At 44.5% G+C, this 21,428-nt stretch overlaps 1 protein-coding gene across 22 annotated transcripts in view; it reads right to left on the reverse strand.

The window, feature by feature from the left end:
• PTPRD (protein tyrosine phosphatase receptor type D) overlaps positions 1-21,428 on the reverse strand; it is a 3,784,543-nt gene that overhangs the window by 312,432 nt on the left and 3,450,683 nt on the right. For all 22 annotated transcript variants that reach the window (XM_085633482.1, XM_085633637.1, XM_085633629.1 and 19 more), the window contains 2 exons: positions 20,892-21,161; positions 15,608-16,189 (listed from right to left, as the gene is read on the reverse strand). In XM_085633482.1, the coding sequence (XP_085489608.1) occupies positions 15,608-16,189; positions 20,892-21,161 (852 nt within the window). The remainder of the gene's footprint in view (positions 1-15,607; positions 16,190-20,891; positions 21,162-21,428) is intronic.

The raw sequence follows: 21,428 nt of genomic DNA on the forward strand, positions 1-21,428 counted from the left end.
TCTTCCTCAGCTGCATTGGATCTGCAAAGACCCGAGTGAGACCAGAACAGTAAAGTAAACTGGCAGGCTGGCAACCTCAATTCGCCTCACTGAAGACCCATGGAGGCCGGCAGAGCACCATCTAACACAGCACATTTTATGGTCTGGTTTTTCACTGGTCTCACATCAAAGCAGTGGAAATCATGAAACTTATTTTTCACTGCTGAGACATCAAAACAGCGAATGACCATTTTTTGAACCCCATGTTATTGATAATTGCTTCCTCTGTGGAAGCCATACATAACATTAGCAGTTTAATAGTGGAGTACTAATTGAAGGTCTTGATTTGTTTGTTGTTGTTTGTTGTTGTGTTGGAAATTTGCACTTTCTGCAGGGTCACCTTGGACTAGTTGCCTTGTTGGTGAACCATATTTTTGCAGGCTATAGAGTTCTGTGCACTTTACCTCTGCTTACCAAAAGTAAAGTGCTTGTACTCCTCCTTTCAGCACAGGAAATTAGATTTCTCATGATTGCCACAATTCATTTACTAATATGTCCCTAGTACATGGAACTATGAGTACAGGTCTGGTGGCTTAGTTGACTAATGCATCCACTGAGGGGGCATGTGTTCAACTTCATGGTCGCAGGTTCGAATCCCTGTGGGTCTACTCAGCATTTTGTCCTTCTGTGGTTGATGAAATGAGAAGAGGCTTCTCCTAACACAGGCAATCATTAGCTGACAATTGGGCGTGGGCTTTCTTTTGTCCCCCCCCCCGCCAGACAGTCCCCAATCACAGCGTGTCTCTTTTTGACAAAACAGTGTTGAATCTTGTTTGATAGGCCTGTTTGGTTTGCGTATAACATTTACAGCACACTTCAAAGGAGGGAAACATAATATCAAAACGAATTTGTGTTTAGCCACTACTGGGTTGCTGAAAAATCAGCTTTGTTCTACCAGACGTCTGTCTCTTGGTTTATTGGGAGTACTGGATTTTAGTGTTAGCTATGAGATGACTCTATGATTACCATTATACACTCCCCACACCCATAACCATGCCCTCAAAGCTCAAGTTTAGCATGCCCAAAGATTTCTGCCATCTTGGCAATTCTCAAAGTAGCTAGGATTAGGCCTGGGAACCTTTATCCCATTGGTTGGGGAATCTCCATGGGACATTTCTACCCATTAGCTTGTGCCAGGCATAAATGTGGAATCTTCAAGCATGCACTCTTGTGCCCAGGATAAAAGAAGTGGACAACAAGGATGATAAATTCTGTCCTCCAGGTAAACCTGCCTGCTTTGCACCATAGCTACTACGGAATCGAGCTCAGGTTCATTTGGTGACTTCAGTGATTCACCCTTACAAGGATTGTGACTATTGCTTGAGGTGGGTACGTACCCCCTTAACTAATATCCCAATTTCCTACACAATGCTAGTACAGCAAATAACTATTAGGACAGGAATATGAAGTTGTATTATAAAACTGCATTAACAGTTTCATGGAAAGGGATCCACATCCTCCTGAAAGTATCTGAATGTAGTCAGAAGCAACCACTGCTCTCATCTGAAGACATGCATTGCAAGTCTACTTCTACTTTGTTATAGTGGCTCTGCACAAAAATAAAGTTCAATGTATGCCTTTGGGACAGCTAAGTTATACACTTTTAGAGCTGGACGTCGCTCTTGGCATTACAGATGGCACCTCTGTTAATTATGATTAAACCTAGCAATTGTGTTAGATATGTATTTCCTAAATCTGTATGACCTATTGGAAAAACTGCATTAAATTATAAGGATTGTGTCATTCTTTAAATATCAACCATCAAATGCCAATGTGGTGAGAAAAGCAGGCAAAAAGACAGAATCTCAGCAAGGAAAATCTTGCAAATCCACTGCTTATCTTCTGTTCAGGCCATGCCATGTGATCTAATCTACCAGAAAATTGACTTATTAAAGATTTTTCAATATGCTGTATCAAAATTCACACAGAGACCAAAAGAGATGTACTGCATGCCATATGGCAACTTAGTTAAAGTTCCAATGGAGTAGGTATATATCATTTAGTAATAATAGGACTAATGTTTTACCAATGTATCCACTCCAATGTATTCTAGCTGCACCTTCCCACAAGTCACTGTAAAATCAACTTTGCCATCACACGTGCCAGGCCATTGTACATGGTCAGAGAAAATAGACTTTCTAAGCCCAGGCGAGTGATACATTTTGAAAGGAGAAAATGACTACCTTACCAGAACTTTGAGTAATAGGATTTAAGGAGAGTTAGACCAGACATCCTTGGCATGGTATTCCCCCCCGGACCTCTTACCTTCATTCCCCTGTTTTTGCTGAACTCATTTTTGTTGGCTTTTATACTCTGTGTACTTTACCACTGCTAGACAGTGAAAAAAATGTGTGTGCTCTCTCTCCCTTGAACATGGTGAAATTGTACTACATTTCATTTACTACTCGGTCCCTAGAAAATGGTACTCTATGTATCCATGGCCAGTAAATTCAGGGTCGGCTCTAAGGTAGTGCGACTGGTGCCACTGCACTGGGTGCTGACTTCATGGGGTGGCGAATTTTCAAGTTTGTTTTGATTTTAAGAGCACCGGCTGCCGCATTCCTTGCCTCCAGCAATTTCCAGACAACAATAAAAATGTCAAGACAACTCCTGTGATTTAATGTCCTTCCAGGAGAGAAATTGGAGTTTTGTCTAGTTGAGGCTTTGACTGATCATAAAATATCACAGAGGGTTAATTTGCCTGCTGCAAAGAATGTGTATCATGCAGATCAGAAAGTGCATATAATGTAAATAGGTCAGTGGGTTACTACTTTTTTAAGAGACATCGTTTTGTTACTTACAGTTTATAAGTTAAAATCCTAATATAGAAAAGTGAATTATTAACTGTCATCAAAGAACTGCATGCACACTGCAAAGTATACATTAGAGCACAGATTAATGCTGCAAAAAGGGTTCATTTGGGTAGAAATTGATTCATATTATTAAAGAGAACCCCCAACTATGGTGTTCCGCTTTCAATTCTGAGTTAGTGCTTCTCCAGACCAAGCACTCTTAAACTATACTACCTACCAGTATGGATGACATGTCACTCCTACACCTTGTAGTCCTCTGGCTTATGTAACATTTCCTATACACTGATTTACACATGTATGATTGATTGTCTCTGTGTAATGTGTGTGTGATGCAAAGTGCTCTGTCACCTTACACTGGTATGAGTGACGCTATATGACTAATTAAATGCATCTGAAAGAGAGTGGTTATGAAGACTTGAGGGGCACTGTTAAAAGTTTGTGGTGAGGTAATCTTCCACCTCCACCATGGATGAGGGGGAGCCCAACAAACATTTTTGCACCAGGCGCGACAGGTGCTAAGGTCGGCACTGAGTAAATTAATTACTATTAGGTAGCAGCTGCATTCCTTGTGCCACCCACTAGAGTAAGACTGCAAAACTTGTCTCAGGCCTGTTACTGCAGCCTATAGTGCAGTTTTAAACTGCCATTTTGACCTGCCAAAATAATCCTTTTGCTAGGCCTAAACCTTTATTTTTAATATTTATAAGTCACCCCTAATGTAGACTATAGCAGTTAACATTTTTCTGCTTAACCCAAATGTGCCACCTGGCCTGTTTCCAGGGTCACGTGACTGTGAATGATTCTCGTATGGTGTGTAGTGTATTTCTTCCAGACAGGGCCGTGTGGCATAGTGTTCCTCTCCTGAACATCAAAGGGTAGACTCAGGGCTCTGCCCCTGCTCTTCTTGACTTCTAAGGGCTGCCTGCCGAGCCAATGACAAATGCAGCTCACTCCCAGGTCTGCCTGCCCTTTGTTAGTTGAAACACTGGAAAGAGGGAAGCTTATACAAAGGAAATAGCCACCACACCCGCAGGCTGGCATTGGGTGTAAGAATAGCGCCTTCAGAACCTCTCGCGAGAACACTCCTGGACCTGTGGACATACAGAAGAAGGACTGCCCTGCTGTCTGTAAAAGAAAGACTCGACCTACTTGCCTTGAATCCAGCCTCCCTAGAAGTGACTTCAAGGGTCAGTTAGCTGGCCTCCTGTATGAGCTACAGGGACACAACAAGCTTCCATAGGTATCCCTGCAACCGCCCAGCTGACCAGCACCAACTAGACCTACCTGAACATGCCCAAGCCTTGCTGATGGCCTCTGCTGGAGTGAGCCCTGGCCAGTATCAGAATGTACTCCTGAACTCCAGATGAAAATCCTGTAGTTTAGGGCTTTTCACAATTACAAGTGACTATTCACGCTGGGAAACGATCATCTGAGATGTCCGCAAACCCCGCACTCTAGGGGCGACCTGCTCTTTGCGCCACACACAGTTTATCTGCAACAACGGCCAATGCAGAAGTCCAGTGGTGGCCTGCTCCTCACGCCAACAACGACCTCCAACACAAAGCTCTAACCTGGCTCCTTATGTGGACTTGGAACTCTTAGAATGTAACCTCCTCACTGGGGCACACCTGGTCCCAGTATCCGACCTGTGCTCCATTGCGGTCAGGCTGAGCATGCGACTTTGAAGCTGTCCAGCTAGACCAGATAACCTCAAGTGGCGACTTATGTTTAAGGCATTATTTTCACTAAAAACATTTAAATTGATTATCTCTGGTTCTAATGATTGAATGTTTGTCATTTTGGTATCATTTTATTTATTAAAATGTACTAATTCCTAAATTAGTGAGTGCTTTTCTTGTATTGTGTTTTCACTTTATCACTGTTTGACTACTGCATAAATACTTTACACATTGCCTCATTGTTAAGTATGACTGCTTTTGTGCCAAGCAACCAGAAGGTTAAGCATAGGTTTAATTAGTGGCTTTTTGTGGTTCAGCCTTAAAATGATTGTGTTTCTTATTTGAGTGGGACTTCCCCTCCTCTCAACTATTAATCCAATTTCTTGCAAGTAGGATGAAAATATGGTGATGAAGTGGCTGAAGAACGGCCATAAGAAGAGGATGAGCATCATATATGATTTTCTTTGGAAGTTCAATAATGTTGAAAAATCAGTTACTACCATTACAGCTATCCTAGCAAATCTAGAGACTAAGATTGCAGGAACAGAGCATGAGCTAGGACGGCAAGCTATGCGAAGGAGCTAAGATTTCCAATGAGCAAGGACTCCGATAATTAGTACCGCGTGAAAACCTTGAGCAACCCTGTATGGTCAGACCTACTCGTTGCAAACTGACATCCCAGGATCCCATTTAGACCACCAAATGGAGCTAACACACAAAGACAGCTGTATTAGTTTTTAAAGGGCTAGAAAACGTATATGGTGTGCTAAAAAGGTGTTTTGAAGAATCAGAAGTTAAATTGCACTGAAAGCTGCATTCTCCTTTTTCACGCATACATTTCAACATTTAAATAAGAGGAGATTTCTGCTGGCAACCTGAAAAGAACCATATGAATAAAATGTATCAACCCCAGTATAGAATGTGGAGAAAATAAGCATCTTTCATAAATTTAAAATGTTATGTTTACCCAGGTGAATCCTGCCAGAGAGTTAAAAACACAAAATCAAGAAGGATCTTTGTGAAAGGTAAGGAACACATCTTTAATGCATGGTCATTTACTGCTGAGGCCCTCGTTATTTATGAGTCAACCAGAATAGTATCTCTTGGAGATACTGCTCCAAGCAGGTGGAAAGTGTCAGCAGAAAATCTGCATGCAACGGTCTTTGTTTAGCATGGTATTCTTCATTCTGAGGCATTTTACTTGGAATCCTTGGATTTAGAGGTGGAAATACCAAATGGAATCATTAATGACAACCCTGTAATGCCCCTTGAATTCCAAGCAGGCTCTAATTGTGACACAAAGATGTCCTGACATCACAGATTATTATGTAGAGGAGTCCATGGGAGGAATCATCAGTCGATCATTAGAGTTTCGGGGCGTCGCTTGGCCAGCAGCGATGGCGAACGCGTGAGCAGAGAGCTCCGCATCAGCCTTGTGATTATCCTGCTAAAAACGACCAGCTGTGGCTACATTTCATGCCATGGAGCCCATTGATGAGCTGAGCACCGTCGACAAGACCCAAAAGTGTTGAGGGGGACGACCTGCCCGAGATACGGCCGAGACAAAGAAGTCGACCGGAGATGCCAAGCCGATTCAACATGGAGCCGGAGAGGATGGAATCGAGTGCGGAGGCGATCGACGGTCCCTGAGCGCTGCAATGGGAGCGCGAACTGCATTGTGGGTGCCCTTGCATCGGCGCGACGATTTTTGGGTGGCGGCCACAATCTAACAGGAAGGGGAGTTGCTGACGGGTGGTGGACAGCCGATTCCCGAGTAGAATCCCCCATGAGGCGGGGAGGTTTACCTGAAGCGTGAATGAGCAGCGGCTGTAGGCGAGAGAAATGCGAATGAAGCACTACAGAAAAACCTACACGTTTGCAGGAGTTCCCTGAAGTCCTGGCAGGGGAGCTGAGGCTCTTGTTTGACTTTGCTGCCTGCACCGGTGACCTGATGGTGGAGAGCGAGAGGACGTCTTGCTGGAGGTACGGGGGGCAGCCTGAGGCACGGTATTGAGCAAGCCCTGACCCAGGCCCGGGAAAGCGGTGGCAGCCTGCGGGCTGAGCTTCCCTGGGGGGCCCACCCCCACCGAGTGCAGGCCCGTCCGGGAAGCCTGTGCTGGTGTGGAACTTGCGAGCTGGGGGGCCCCTAGGGAGCAGGAGGCTGCGGAGACGTATTGATGGGACTTGGAGGCGGCCGTCTGCTCCCTTAGTGGGGTCTCACGATTGCTGCAGGGTCTGAATTGACACCTAAACTGCGCTGCAATCTAGGAGGGGCCCCAAATGCACCTATGCACATATGGCGGTGGGATGACTGACTCGCCGTAGGGATACACAGCTGACTACCTGGAAGGCACTGAGCCTGCTACTGGGAAGCACGAAAGAGACCCTACTGGTTCCCCGGAGTCACTGGTGAAGTTGGGTGGAGCGGCATTGCACGAGCCCTCTGCTCCACGTTGGAGAGTGAGGAGGGCTTGGAGAGGGGCACAGGCGGCGAGCTGCCATCTGGCCCCTACTGCAGCACTGTAGTGACTGCGCCCGGGCCTCAGCTGCAAGAGACACAGCGACAACCTTCGTTGTACGGGAGGGGGGGCCGGTGCCGATTGTGTAGGGCACTCAGTGGAGCACGAGAGGAGCAGTACCAAGAGCAGGAGGACTCCTAATAGCCATGGGTAAACCCAGGGGTCGCCAAGCGGGGACCTCCCAGGACCAAGAGGAGGAAGCACAGGATCCAGCACGAAGTGCCTCGGATGACCCCGTACAGTGGCAACTACAACAGATTCTAGCTGCCATAGCCGGCACAAAGGCGACTCTTCATCAAGACATTAGCACGGTTGCGGTGGGGCTTGGATTATTGCAAGATGAGCACAAGAAACTCTCCGAGAGGGTCAAGAAAACCAAACTCAACATTGCGGAAATAACGCTAGCGCATAAAGATGTGGAGCAGCAAGTACAGGCCTTAACGTACAGGGTGGCGACGCTGGAACATAGAGCCAAAGACACAGAGGGCCGCAATCGGAGGAACAACGTAAGGGTCGTGGGTCTGCCGGAAGGGGCAGAAGGGAGAGATATGGTGTCCTTCCTGAAGACGTGGTTCAGAGAAGTAGTGGCCCCGGAAGAACTTACAGCCTTTTATACGCTTGAGAGGGCCCATGTTATGTTATGTTGTGTTAATCAAGGATTTATAAAGCGCACAGCTACTCGACAGAGTGTCCCGGCGCTATGACAGAAGAGACAAAGAGCAAAGACTTTAAGACCAAAATTAATTAAGGTGATAAGTTATGGTAGTTGTTGAAACATCCAGAGAGTCCCAGCCCGACCATTGGCCCCAGGGAGACCCCCAAGACCGGTAGTGGCCCGCCTGCTCCACTTCCGGGACAGGGACTTATTGTTACAAAAGGCGAGAGTGGGTGGCCCTTTTACGGTGGACAATGCCAAAGTCACGTTATTCCCAGACTACACGATAAAGGTGCAAAAGAAGCGTGCTTCTTACATAGCGGTCAAGAAGGCTTTGCGGGAGAAGGGACTTCAATATTCCCTGATGTTTCCAGCCCGATTGCGTATTATTCTAGATGGGAACACTCATTATGTGGACTCTCCACAAGAAGCGTGGGATTCGCAGGAGAACTACAAGAAGGAAACCCCGAGAGGTGGGGCACTGAGAGAGGTGCGAGAATGAGTATCCAATAAATCTATGCAACCGCGTCGGCACACTCGCAATAGATCTCAGAAGAAACCCACAACTACTCAGACGGCCTGTGAATGGGCAGCGGCGCTGCAGGCAGTGGTGGAGTTGGCGCAGGTCTGCGCTCCTACATCTGAAGAGGAGAAGTGCACTACCACTGATGGCTTGGCCGGGCAGGAATCAGACTCATCTCTAACTGGCGAGGAGCGGATGCTTGTGGTGACACCGCAGACGGCGGATAATATTGCTTGACACAGATGACTGCAAGACGGGAATGGCTTGGGCAATCATGAACTGATGCAGGTGATGAAAGACTGGTGATAACCCCGGACTGGCTTCGAAGATTCGGGGCTGATGGTTCTTGTCAGAGGTTTTTTGAGTGTGTTGTTTACATAGTTTGGATGGGTACTAGTTTTATGGTAGCTGTCCTGGGGTGGGGGAGTTGGGGTTGCATTGTAGATTTAGGGGTTATCAGGGCCTGGCATGTCAATATTCTAAAGTGTGGGTGTGTTTTTCAGATGCGGATGGGATGGGTTCAACCAGTGAATTGAGGTGTCTATCCTGGAATGTGCGGGGCATGCACTCTATGTGGCGCAGACAGAAACTCCATGCATAATTGTTGCGGAGGGGTGTTCATATTGCCTTCCTACAGGAAACACATTTGCAGGCGCAGGAGGGGGCAGCGTTACAGCGGCGCTGGCGAGGGCAATTATTTTATACAACCTTCTCAGCCTTTGCACAGGGAGTGTTGGTTTGGGTGTGAGCGGGGGTGCCTTTCCAGTGTGGATCACAGTTTATTGATCCAGAGGGCAGGTTTGCAGTGGTCCATGGAATACTAGATGGGCGTGATATTGCTCTGGGCAGTATCTATGCTCCCAATACAGAGCAACCAGCTTTTTTTTGCGCAGCTGTCCACGAAACTAGCACCTTATCTCACTGGGTCGGTATTATTGGGAGGGGATTTTAATTGCATAACCGATATGACGTAAGATCGTTCCCACCCCCCCGCTCCCTAATGCTCCCACGCATAAGATTGCAGAAGCCCGGTGAAACTGGCAGACCCGATGGGGCCTAGTGGACACCTGGAGGGCTCACCACCCGGTTGACCAGGACTATTCCTATTATTCGGCACTGCATGATCTACATGCTTGCCTAGATGCGTTGCTGTGTACTGCGGACGTGCATGCTAGTGTGCACAGTAGCAAATATCTCACCAGAACGCTATCGAATCATAATCTGTTGTTTCTCCGGATGCATTGGTTGCAGTCCCAGGCCCAGATTCCTACCTGGCGACTCCGCCCAGAGGTATTAGAGGACCCAGTATTTAGGGAAGCGGTGGGCACGACCATCACCCAATGTTTTGAAGATTATGAGGGAACTGCCTCCACACCGGCTGTGGAATGGGACGCCTTTAAGGTGGTACTGCGAGGGCAGTGCATGGCTGAGATGGTGGGAGTCCGCAGAGTGCTCCTGGAGAAAGTGAGAGAGGCTGACGCACGCCTTCGGGAGGTTGAGAAAGTTTGCCCTAATAGGCCGGATAGACAGGGGAACTTGGGGGAGACACGGGAAGCTGTGGCAGGGCAGGTGGAGCATCTACGATGCATTGACCACAAGGCGTACATCACACGCTCTCATGTTGAGGGAAACAAGTCAGGTGCCCTCCTGGCCTGGCTGGCTAACCCATCGCACAGGGGCTAACCCGATATCAGAGATTCACTATGCCCGCGGAGACACTTGCTTTACTCAGGAAGGTATAAGCAGTTTGTTTTATGATTACTACAGGGACCTATACAGGAACAAGACTATCAGGACAGGGGATGAATTAGAGGGGCTCACGCGTGAGCTTCAGCTCTCACAACTGGAGCATGAGACAGCTGAGGTACTGGGAGGGAACATTGAGCTATGAGAAGTACGGGCTGCTATTAAACATATGGCGTGGAACAAAATGCCGGGAACAGACAGACTCCCGATTGAGCTGTATGTCACTTACTCTGAGCAGTTAGCGCCGTGATTAGTGAATTTGTACAATGAGGCGAAGCGCCTGGGCCAACCTCCCTGTGTCCACAAGAGAAACTGTTATTATTCCACTCCTGAAACCGGGTAAGTCGGCATGGGACAGCACGGCATATCAACCGCTGTCCATGCTCAATATGGATTATAAGATATTAAACCGTATCTTGGCCGCCCGGCTGTTGCCCTATATGTCGACGCTCATTCATCGCGACCAATCTGGCTTAATTCCTACTAGGAATATGGCCTTCGATATACGGCGCTTACTGTACATACTTGGAGCGGACGCTTATCCCAGGGTCACTGCTGCGGTGTTTGCCGTCGATATAGAGAAGGCGTTCAATAGTCTGGAATGGCCTTATCTCTTCCATGTCATGGCCCGGTTTGGACTGGAGGAAGATTTCATAGCATGGATGGATTTACTTTACAAATCTTTTATAGCGCGGGTCAGGCTGGGAGGGGTGGTATCAGATGCTTGCGAGGTCACCCGGGTCATGAGGCAGGGATGTCCGCTGTCCCCTCTATTGTTCGCGTTGGCTATGGAACCTCTAGCAGCAAAGGCCAGGACAGGGAGGTGTTTTTGAGGACTACAGGTTCAGGGTCAAATACATCATATAGCCCTCTATGCGGATGATTTGCTAATGTTCCTCGGTGAGACAGAGGGGGAATTACTGGGAGCAAAGGCGTTATTGCATGAACTGGGGAGATGTCTGGCCTTCGAGTTAACTGGGCTGAATCCTGCTTGTTCCCCACGGACAGAAGTAGGAGCGATCTACATGATGCAGCAGGAGTGAGGTGGAAATGCAGGTGCCTCCCCTATCTAGGCATCCATATATATCACTCCAGAGCGGATATATTGGAGGGTAACATCGTTAGAGCGATTTGTGGATTGGCGGGCAGTATTGATTTTTGGGGAACGGTGCCACTGTCGGTTGCTGGGCGGGTGTCTCTACTCAAAATGGTGGCCCTCCCCCGACTATTGTATTATTTGTGAACTCTACCGATTTGGATACCAGCGTGGATATTTAAACAACTTACATCCATGTCCACGGGATTTTTATGGGGCACTGGGAGGCGAAGGGTTGCCTTGAAGGTGATGATGCGCCCACGTTCGGAGGGAGGGTGGGCGGTGCCCACTTCGAAACCTATTACCTAGCTGAACAATTGAAATGGTTGACACAGAGAGTGGCACTGAGATTATGAGGTACAGAATAGGAAAGACGGGGTGCCCCGTGGTTACAGCAGCTCTCTCAAATAGTATTAGACCTCCCTGTCTGGCTGGGGACTTTAACAGAGGAACTCAAGACAGCAAGCCAATGCTGGAAGCAGAGTCTTAGGAGGGCGGGCTTGAAAGTGCCATATGCCCCCGATATACCGCTCTCTATGTGCAAGGCACTACCTCACGGGGGATCTTAGCGGGAGTTGAGTGACTGGGACGAGAGGGGATTGTCTGTCATTGGGGATTTATATGAGGATGGGATTATGCTGCCTTATGATACTCTACAGGAGAGGTTTTACTTGAGAGGTGGGAACTTTTTGGTCCACGCAGCGCTCATAGCAGCTATCCGCGCACACTGGAAGGAGGGGCAAGTGGAACCCAAGGTTTCGATGGGATGCCAATGTAGGGTAACTGCAGCAGGGAAGTTTAAAGAGGTTATATGCCTCTATAAGCGTATGACACTTGAGAAGCTTCCCCCCTTGGATGCACTCAGGCAAAAATGGGAAGCGGATATGGGAAAAGAGATTCCGGAAAGGGCCTGTGCCGAGATGGTAGAACGAGCATGGAAGAGCACCAGGAATGCTCGTTTCCAGTTGCTTCACTTCTATATCTTGAACCGGGCCTACCTCACACCGGTGAAAATCGAAACATACTTCAACACGGATTCCGATGAATGCCCAAGATGTAGAGGGGAGGGGGCAGATTTCCCTCACATGATTTGGGGATGTCTGCTACTTGTTGACTATTGGAATGAAGTAATTACATTATTGAAGGAGGTGACTGAAAGAGAGCTGGAACTGGCGCTAGGAACTTGTATATTGCATTGGTTTCCACATACAGCTAGAACCAAGATTACTAGCAAGTTTATAGACATGGGGCTGGTGTTGGCCAAGAGAGAAATCACTATGCATTGGAAGGCGAGAGGGTCCCCGAGCTTCATTAGATGGAAGAGAGATTTTATCAAATGGGCAGAATGTGATGGAATAATACGACTTCAGCTAGCGGGGAGTGAGAGAGCACTTGAGGCAGCCAGAGCGTGGGCACACTTAGTGGGATTATTAAAGGACCAAGAGGAGGGGAACGGCAATGATACAGAACCGGGAACTCCGGGCACAGAATAGGCCCATCGTAGCGCGCAGAGGTGACTGCCCGACCACATTCGACAGGCATTAGAAGAGTGAAACTGGGGTGAAAGCCTGTATAACTTATATTAAATGAGAGCTGGAAACAGCTGACAGCACACTATCATTAGTTATTGCAGAACACAAAGAAACACTGGATGTGACATGCCTGGAGGGAGGGTGTGAGGGGATAGTTAGTTCAAGGTTTAGATTTATTAGGACAGGCTGTGGATCTATATATGGACCACGCTGAGTATTGGGTAAGGCACTCCTAGACCCATGACTGTTGGTTGTCAAGCATACAATGGAGATGAACCGTGGGATGATGCCAAATAATTTATAAGCGAATGTATGGGAATTATGAGGGAGGGAGACAACTAATCTATGATGCATGCACATTGATTATCTTGCTCTAGAAACCTAATAAGGTTTGTTTAAAAAAAAAAAAGAACATTTGAGTTTCACCATGTAGAGATTTTGGCAGATTCAGGAATCAAACGTTGATACTTTCTGAATGCTTATTGTCATTAAAAGGAAGGTTGATTGTGAGAGTATTGTTAAGTTATTTGTGTGTGATTCTTTGGTATTTACTTAGATAGCAAAAAACTAAAGGAACTGTCAGGAACACTTGAATTAATCTCCACCAAATCTTGGGCCTTCATTTCATTTATTATTTTTTGTTTATATGTCAACTTTTGGTGCCCTACTCCAAATCTCTATCTGGAGTGGATAGACTGAAAGGCATCTCTCAGTTATAGTCACTGACTGATCCTTTTTTCAACCATTCCACCAATCATTTTTGTGCTTTCCCTCAAATGATCTTCTATAACATTTCTCAATATTAAGATTTAACAAAACCTGAAGAAAGTTAGAATAATTGTGTTTTCCTCAGAGAGAAGTCCTAAGTGCAACTAATACACACAAATGTGACCCTGTGTTCACCGTGCCACAGAATCCAAGCTATACCTCACTGAAAAGGATTATGTAGGTCCAAACTGGTCTTGGGTTGCTTGTGAGGCTTTTCAGAGGGGACCAGAATGGCCAGTTTCCTCCTGGAGCAAAAATAAGGCAGATTTGTATACAGCTGGTGTCTGGAGTGGCATACTGGGTGACAAAATGGATTAGAATGTGTGCCCACGTGATCCAGTGGTTGAGATTATGTACAAACATTTCACACACCAATTTTTGGTGTTCGTCTGGAAATATCCCAAGCGCAATGGGTATACCAAAACATGGGTCCTGTGCTCACTGTGCCACATGATCTAAGCTATGCCTTACTGACAAAAAGTAAATAGGCCAGGCGCAGTTAATGGTTGGTTGTGATTCTGTTCAGAGGAGCTCAGGCTTGGCAGTTCCGGCTATACTCCTACTACTGGAGCAAATCTAATGATGATTTACATGTACATGTTCTCTGTCTGAGGTGGAGCAGTGGGTGAAAAGGCATGGGCTGGATTGCAGCCCAGGTGTTTGCCAGTTACTGAGGTTACTTGCAAGCATTTCATCTTTCACCTTTGTGTTTTCCTCAAATTATCTTCAATAATATTATTCAGTAAAAGGTTAACAGAAAGTGAAGAAAGTTAAGAATAAGGCATTACACTGACCTGACCGTCTCTCCCTAATCAACTCAAGAGGGAATTGAGAAATGTGCAAGCTAATCTGCTGAAACAAATCTCACCTTTTTCATTTGAAACACTTCAGGTCTTGCCATTTTCTGTGCTCACAAACCTACAATAATCCAACTCAGTCCATATTGGTCTCTCCAAAAAATATAACAAGAAACTTCAATAGATTCACATCAAGGTGGCTAAAATGTTTCAGACTCAAGGAGCAGGATTACATGAGCCCTACCCTGAGTCACTGCACTGTCACGCACATCAACAAAACAAAACGTACAACATTCGGTGCACCATCTATAAGGTATTCTCCAAGAAATGTCCTATCTACCTCCACATCTTACCTCTCCACTGCCAACCTGCAGTTACATGCTGAACAATTAACAGAAGATGAGACAAGAGAAATGGAAAAGAATCATGAACACTTAAGTTGCACAGCTCTTAAACCACCTACTCAATACATATGATCAATCATGAACTTTTAATGATTTCAGAATTAGTTGAAAAACTCACTCTTAAGACATGTCTTGCTCTGTACACACATCACTAAGCCACCAATTGTAATTTCAGGAAGGCATAAGACCCATCTACCAGCCATTCTAAAATTGATGAGCAAACAAGATATCCCTTCAACTGACTCCAATACCTAACTGGATACAATATTGATACAATGCTATAATTCAGCACCTGACACCAGTATGATTTGCTGTTCCTTGAAAGCCCCTGATCAAGTTCGTAGTTACTGGGCGGTCTAGTGAAAACTCAAGACAAATTCATGCACCTATCTGCAACCAAAAGGATAAGTATATCCTGGAATACATCTGTAGTGGTTATAGAGACGTATACCAGTGATGAACAAATCAAGTTCCTGCACACGAAGCCAAAAGACAATACTTGCAGAACAAATTAAAATGTGCTCTTCTATATCCAATGAAGTCTAAATATGAGATTACATTTTAAATTGAATCTAATCAACAAGTCCCAGAAAATGGAAAATGGGGAAATTGCAGGTATCTTATTTTTATGTTTATGTTTTAATAAACTTATATGATGGTAATGAATTTAGTTTGTCAAGTCTCAAAAGCATCATAAATTGATCAAAGAGTTACTTCAAATGTTAAAACTATGAGATGAGAATCAGAAGCAGAACACAATGCTTGTATGCCAGCTAGTAAAACAGCAGCTGTATCTTTTTACTTCTTGTCCTTTTTCTATCAGAAATGATGAACAAATAAAAGAAACACTGAGGCCTGTCAAGTCGCAGAACAGCTCTATCCCATGGTCTAGTCTAGTCCATGTAGTTGATATGTAATCAAATCCATCACTTTAAATTAGTCACCTTTGTACTCTGTGACATAATGTGAATGCTCTACTATACAAAGAATAATGAGAGTGGCATTGCATGATAAAAATAAGAACCTTACAACTTACCTCCTGTTTGAGTGATGACTTTGATGTCATTAGAGAGGGGACCATCCCCAACAGACGTAAATGCCAAAACTTTCACGAAATATGTTTTCTGTGGCACTAAGTTCCCAATAGTGGTGATGTAGCTGTCCGCTACGTTGTGTTTAGTCCAGCTGTTGGCATGTTGAGTGGAGTCCATGGTATAATACACTCTGTAGCCTTGAATCTTTCCATTGGGTTCTTCTGGTTCTTCCCACTCAACTAAAATGGTGGATGGGCTTAGCATGCGAGCTTGTACATTACGAGGAGGACTGGATGGAGCCTGCTCTGATGTCCTTGTCATCACAGGTTCACTTGGTGGGCCCCGCCCAATGTTGTTCACAGCAACAACCTTGAATTCATACTCTGAATAAGGACTGAGTCCTGCAACACTGTACCGTGTGGTAGCCACACCATCAATCTCTTTGTAAAGTTCCTCTGAATTCTTAGGCTTGTGTAGGATTATGTAGTAAGAAACTGGCTCAGGGTTTCCAGAGTCCCAAGTCAATGTTATGCTGGTTGCTGTGGTCTCTGTAACCACAGGAGTTCCTGGGGGTTTGGGCAAGGCTAGAAACACCAACACAAGAAAAGAAGTATTAGAGAAGCAAAATGGAAAGCATTATTTGTAGTTACGGCTCCTTACAACTTAACTGGGGTAATTATACCTACCCAACTAGCCAGACATATATAATGTGTAGAAAAATATGTAGCAGTTATTGTGGGTTGAATATCTCAACATATGTAGAAATCACATAGACCCCCAAAGACAGATGTGCAATAGCTGGCAGATTTATGTGACATTCTGAGTCACTGATGGTAAACCATCTGTTTCACAAGGAAGGGTGTCCGGCAACCAAGAATTCCCAAAGAAACATGGCAGAATTTCCACTGACACAGAGCAAAATGTACAAAGAGTAACTGTTTGTGCCCAACAACATACAGAGGCTCAGATTTAAGCATTTCTCACACAGCGCAACAGCCAAATTTGCGCACTGCATTGACCAAGGGAAAAGCACAGAGCAACATGTTCTAAGACTGGCGTGCCCTTTAATTCTATGAACTGTTGCTCTAAACAGCTGCCTTGTGTGTCACACAGGTTAGCAGAGCTCAGGGTGTGCTGTATAGTATAGGATTTGAACAGTAAGCATACACTCACAGTAAAACTTCCTTTGTCTAGACAAACATAGAAGGATCCCGTGCACTGGAATTGTACTTTGCACTTCCCCCAGCACCCATACAATGCAAGGATCCCATACACTGGATTTATGCTGTGCACTTCAGCACGCATGCAATGCATGGTTTCTTGTGAGAAATGAAAACATTTCTCTTTGCCAGAGCCTTCTTTCAACAAGGCGTTATTTACAGACACAAAGCCACGTCTGGCCATGTTAGTAGATTGAGATTTGAACCTACTCTTGTTTGGGCTAATTTGCCCAAGTAACTCCTCAGAAACACCCCTTTAAGTCAAAGCAGAGCAAAGTACTTTTGTGCTGGAATGTTAACACAATGCACACTTAGCGTCATTTTGTGGTGCTATGCATCACTTTGAGCTGGCACGGGACCTTGGTAAACCTGGGCCAGTGTTCCTTATATAGAATGCGTTATGTAAAAAATTTGAATGTACAAAGTAAGTCTGTATGCTTAGCTGCAAAAATGAAAAAAAAACGACATCAGTAAACAAACATTGACAGAGCAAATAGTTTGGGCATTTGGATCTAAAAATGTCTATTTTGTGATGCAACAACAGTGCTATATGTAGAACAAAGGTCCTATGCAACCTGTTATTCCCTCTGGAAAAAAGACAAAGCCAAGGTGACTTGGCGGATATTTAGTGAAGACGTACCTAATATATTTTTTTAAATGACATTTTAACTTAAATTGGGGTTGGTGGACATTACTTTCACAACAGGCACACTCACACCAACAGTCTTTATTGGGATACTTCTCTAAGGATTTTTCCTGTTTCATATGGTAATATCAGACACTTATCTTTCATTTATTTTACCTTGTTCCCTCTTCCTCCAGCCAGAGAGTGATCTCCAGCTTTGCTTAATAAGGAACAGGTGGGGGAAGAACTGAGGAGAAGTTGAAAGAGAAAAATGGAGAGAAAGAGAGAGTGATAAAGGTGAATTAGAGAGTAGATTCAAAGGGATGGAGCTATAAGTGCAAGGTAGATGATGAGGAGCAGAGTTTTTTCGATAAAAGGAGATGTAGAATAGTGGGGTAAAGTGAAAGAGAGAGCCAGAGATGGATAGAGAAGTGAGAACATTTCAAAATAAAAGGCAAGGGGAGAGACTATGAGTTGGAGAGTGCAATGAAAGAATCAAACCTAAACCCACATAAAACCACAATGCCAGAATTATAAAAATGTGTTTTAGCCTGCTTGACTGAGATTAAGCCAGCAAGAGAATATGAAAATGCCGCAGCGGTGTGACGAGTACCTCAGTGGAAGGATTTACCACCTTCCCAACCCCAGTAGTAAGACATACACTAGGAAAGTGCACATCGGGGAACTGCATGTGGGGTAGAGCACATCCAGTGGCGTGCACATCATCAAATAATGCATATCATCAAGAAAGATACATCAAAAGGCATTGCACATTATCATTGAGTGTACATCAGAATGTGCAAATTGAGGCATGTCTGTTGAGGTCTGCTCACTAGGTATTAGAGAGAGAAAGATAGTTTTTATAGCGAGAATGAGAAAAATGTAGGGGTGGAGAGATAGATTAAGGAGGTCAAGACAGAGAGGGAAGATTTACTAATTTTCAAACAACGTAGAAAGGAAAGTTGCTGCACTGCCCTAAGTGAAAGGGAGAGAGCAGAACAGCATAATATCTCCTAAGATATGGTGTTGTATTCCTCTCTCTTCCTGCACAGGTGCTCTTTAGATTCCCATAGGCCAGCGCACACAACCTTACACCATAGTGCAACGGTGTGTGTGCGCTACCTAGAAACGGTGTTGTACTGGGAGGAACCCTTCAAGCACATAAAACATGCTTTAATATTTTCCCACTTTGTATGTGTGCTGTACAATGCAAATAGTATGCAGAGTTGGAAAAATTTGGAAAGTTTAATAGCTTGCTCCACAGTTGCACTTGCCTTGAGTAAACATACTTTTTTGATTCAAATCCTTGACTACCAATGTTAGTACATAGCGGTTTGGGTCAACGGGTGATTGAATGGGAACATCCATGTACCACCCATGGCACACCCCTTGATGCAAAGTAGCACAAAGTAACATATAGCGCTACTTTGTGATATTTTGTGAATACTGATTTGCGTTAGACACTAAGTACCACCACAACATTTTGCACCGGAATTGTGTTACAAAAGTAAAGAAAACCTAGCACAAAGTGATTGTAAATCTGCATCTTAGAACATGAGCGACAATTACTTATTATCAAAGAGGGGTAGTGGTGTAGCAAAGTGGAGAAAAGACCTAGATTTGAGACATGGAGATAGGCGAGGCATTAGGGTTTTTAACTGTATGTGCTAACTAGGAGAAAGAGTGGTAGAAACAAATACAAAAGTCTAGTGAGTGGATGGAAGAGAATACATTTTAAAAAGATGGAGAATACACAACAGGAGATGCTGTTAGGGGCAAGTACAACAGGGAGAAACACTGAGCCACCTTCAGAAATAAAACATGACATGGATATAGGATGGTTCTTATAGTAGATTACATCCCCAAAAAGTTATTAAGAATGCACGGATGTGAGTGTGACCAGGAACAGCAGACCAGGGAGATGCACATTATTGTGGAAAGCACAATATTCGTGATTGCATATAATCATGGAGTGCACTGTGGGAAATGTATATCAGGAACTGCATACTATGATATTGATACAAGGAAGTTAACATAAGGGCGGGTGCATTATGCAGGTTTATAAAACAATTGAAATTTGACTATAAATGTGTTATTGATATAACTGAAATTTTTTTGCAAATTTTCTTACTTCACTTTACTGTTCAGGGGTATGGCAAACTGCAACTATTTAGGATTTGCTTCAGCATTGTTCTTTTACCACTCGCAGTTATTGTTGAGGGGGAGCTGTAGTGTGAGGTAGGACTAATTTTAAAACTGTTATGTTGCAAACTAGAGAGCCTAGGAGAGTCTGCACCTACTTCACTCACCCTTTTACATTGCATGTCGATGAGTAGAGACTAAATCATTATATGAATGGGCTCAGGTGACGTGTTGGTGACAGAGGATTTAATTGCTTCGTCCCGGCAATTCGGGCGGCCGCTGTAGGACCATGTGCATGTGGTGTACTGTGCATCAGTACACATTTCTCTGAGAGCTAGCCAAACAGATATAATGGCCATTGTTGGTGCTGGTTCCATATATTGCACCTTGTGTGTACCTCATAGGGGCTGCTTCATGCCAGTATGGAGGAGAAACCCAGTCATTGTTTGGAGGGTGAATGAAGCGTTGCCGCGTCAGCCTGTTAAATTTGGTACAGTACCAGTATCACCTCTTGGGCAGGTGAAGTGCCAGTCATACTGTACAGGTACATGGTGCAAACACACACACATGTACCACATCTACTGTATGTCCCAACTCACATCAGACTGCACAAACACTCATACACTGCTTGCACACACAAAGGGAAGTTAAGGTTGCTACTTATGGTGGAAGGGCACCAGTTAAGGAGACTGCAGGAATTTTACATGTAAAGAGACAACAGGCTGCTCTCTCAGGTGCACAGGTGAAAAATGCCTCTGCCCTTCATTACAAATTTCAATTACAGCCATCAATTAGGCCGGAAAGGTTTTAGTAGACATCCTCTATAATGTTTCGTAAGAAAGCAAGATGAAAACACAGAATGGTATAGATGTAAGAACAACAAAGAGAGTTTTAATCTTACAGAATGACCATCCAATATCTGACATAACAAAATCTGTTCAATGCCAGGAGAGTCCTGTAGAGACATTTTGCACAGATAATTGTTATACTTCCAGTGCCAGGTCACCACCCAACCCCCCTCTCCAAACCCCTGGTGCACTTTACACGTAAACACAACATAATATAAAGTTTATGACCCAGAGAAAAGAGACATAAACATATCAATCAATACCCCTAAGTGTGGAGAAAAAAATGAACTAATAGTTTTATTGTAGATTCATGCATGCAGTTTACATTTGGATGCATATTATTTACTAACAGTTCAAACTATGAGAGCATCTATTTTAAGTTAGGAGTGGGTACCTACGACAATGTTCAGTTGCACCCATTTTAGAGACAGATGTAAAACCACATACTTACCTTTCACATTTATCTGTGCGGTAGCCTCAATAACACCAAGAGTTGACATAGCTACACATGTGTAATTTGCTGATTGCCTAACATCAGTAAGTTCAAGCACATTTCTCCCAATTGGCATATCATCTTCAGGAGTCAAATCTTCTAAACCAAGCATCCATTTCACATATGGCATTGGTGATCCCACTGCCACACAAGTGATATTAACACTTCCGCCTGGCATGATTTCATGATTTGTTGGTGGGATAGAGAATCGCGGTGGAACACGGCGAACTAGAATTAAAGACACAAATAGTGTAATAAGATAACCAAAAGGAGTAACACACCTTTTCGTGTACAGACACATAGGACATGCACTGGACAAACACATTCATATAACAAAACTAATTTGTTGTGATCACATACAAAAAATCACTCTCTATATATGTCTTAATACAGTATCTTAGACACATTCAAATAAAATTGAAGTCAAACCTACAGAACCAGGGCTCCACAAGTGACTAAATACTGTACAATACACATATAACATGCAGTACTACA

This window comes from Triturus cristatus, chromosome 2_1 (assembly GCF_964204655.1).
Source record: "Triturus cristatus chromosome 2_1, aTriCri1.1, whole genome shotgun sequence".
NCBI lineage: Eukaryota > Metazoa > Chordata > Amphibia > Caudata > Salamandridae > Triturus > Triturus cristatus.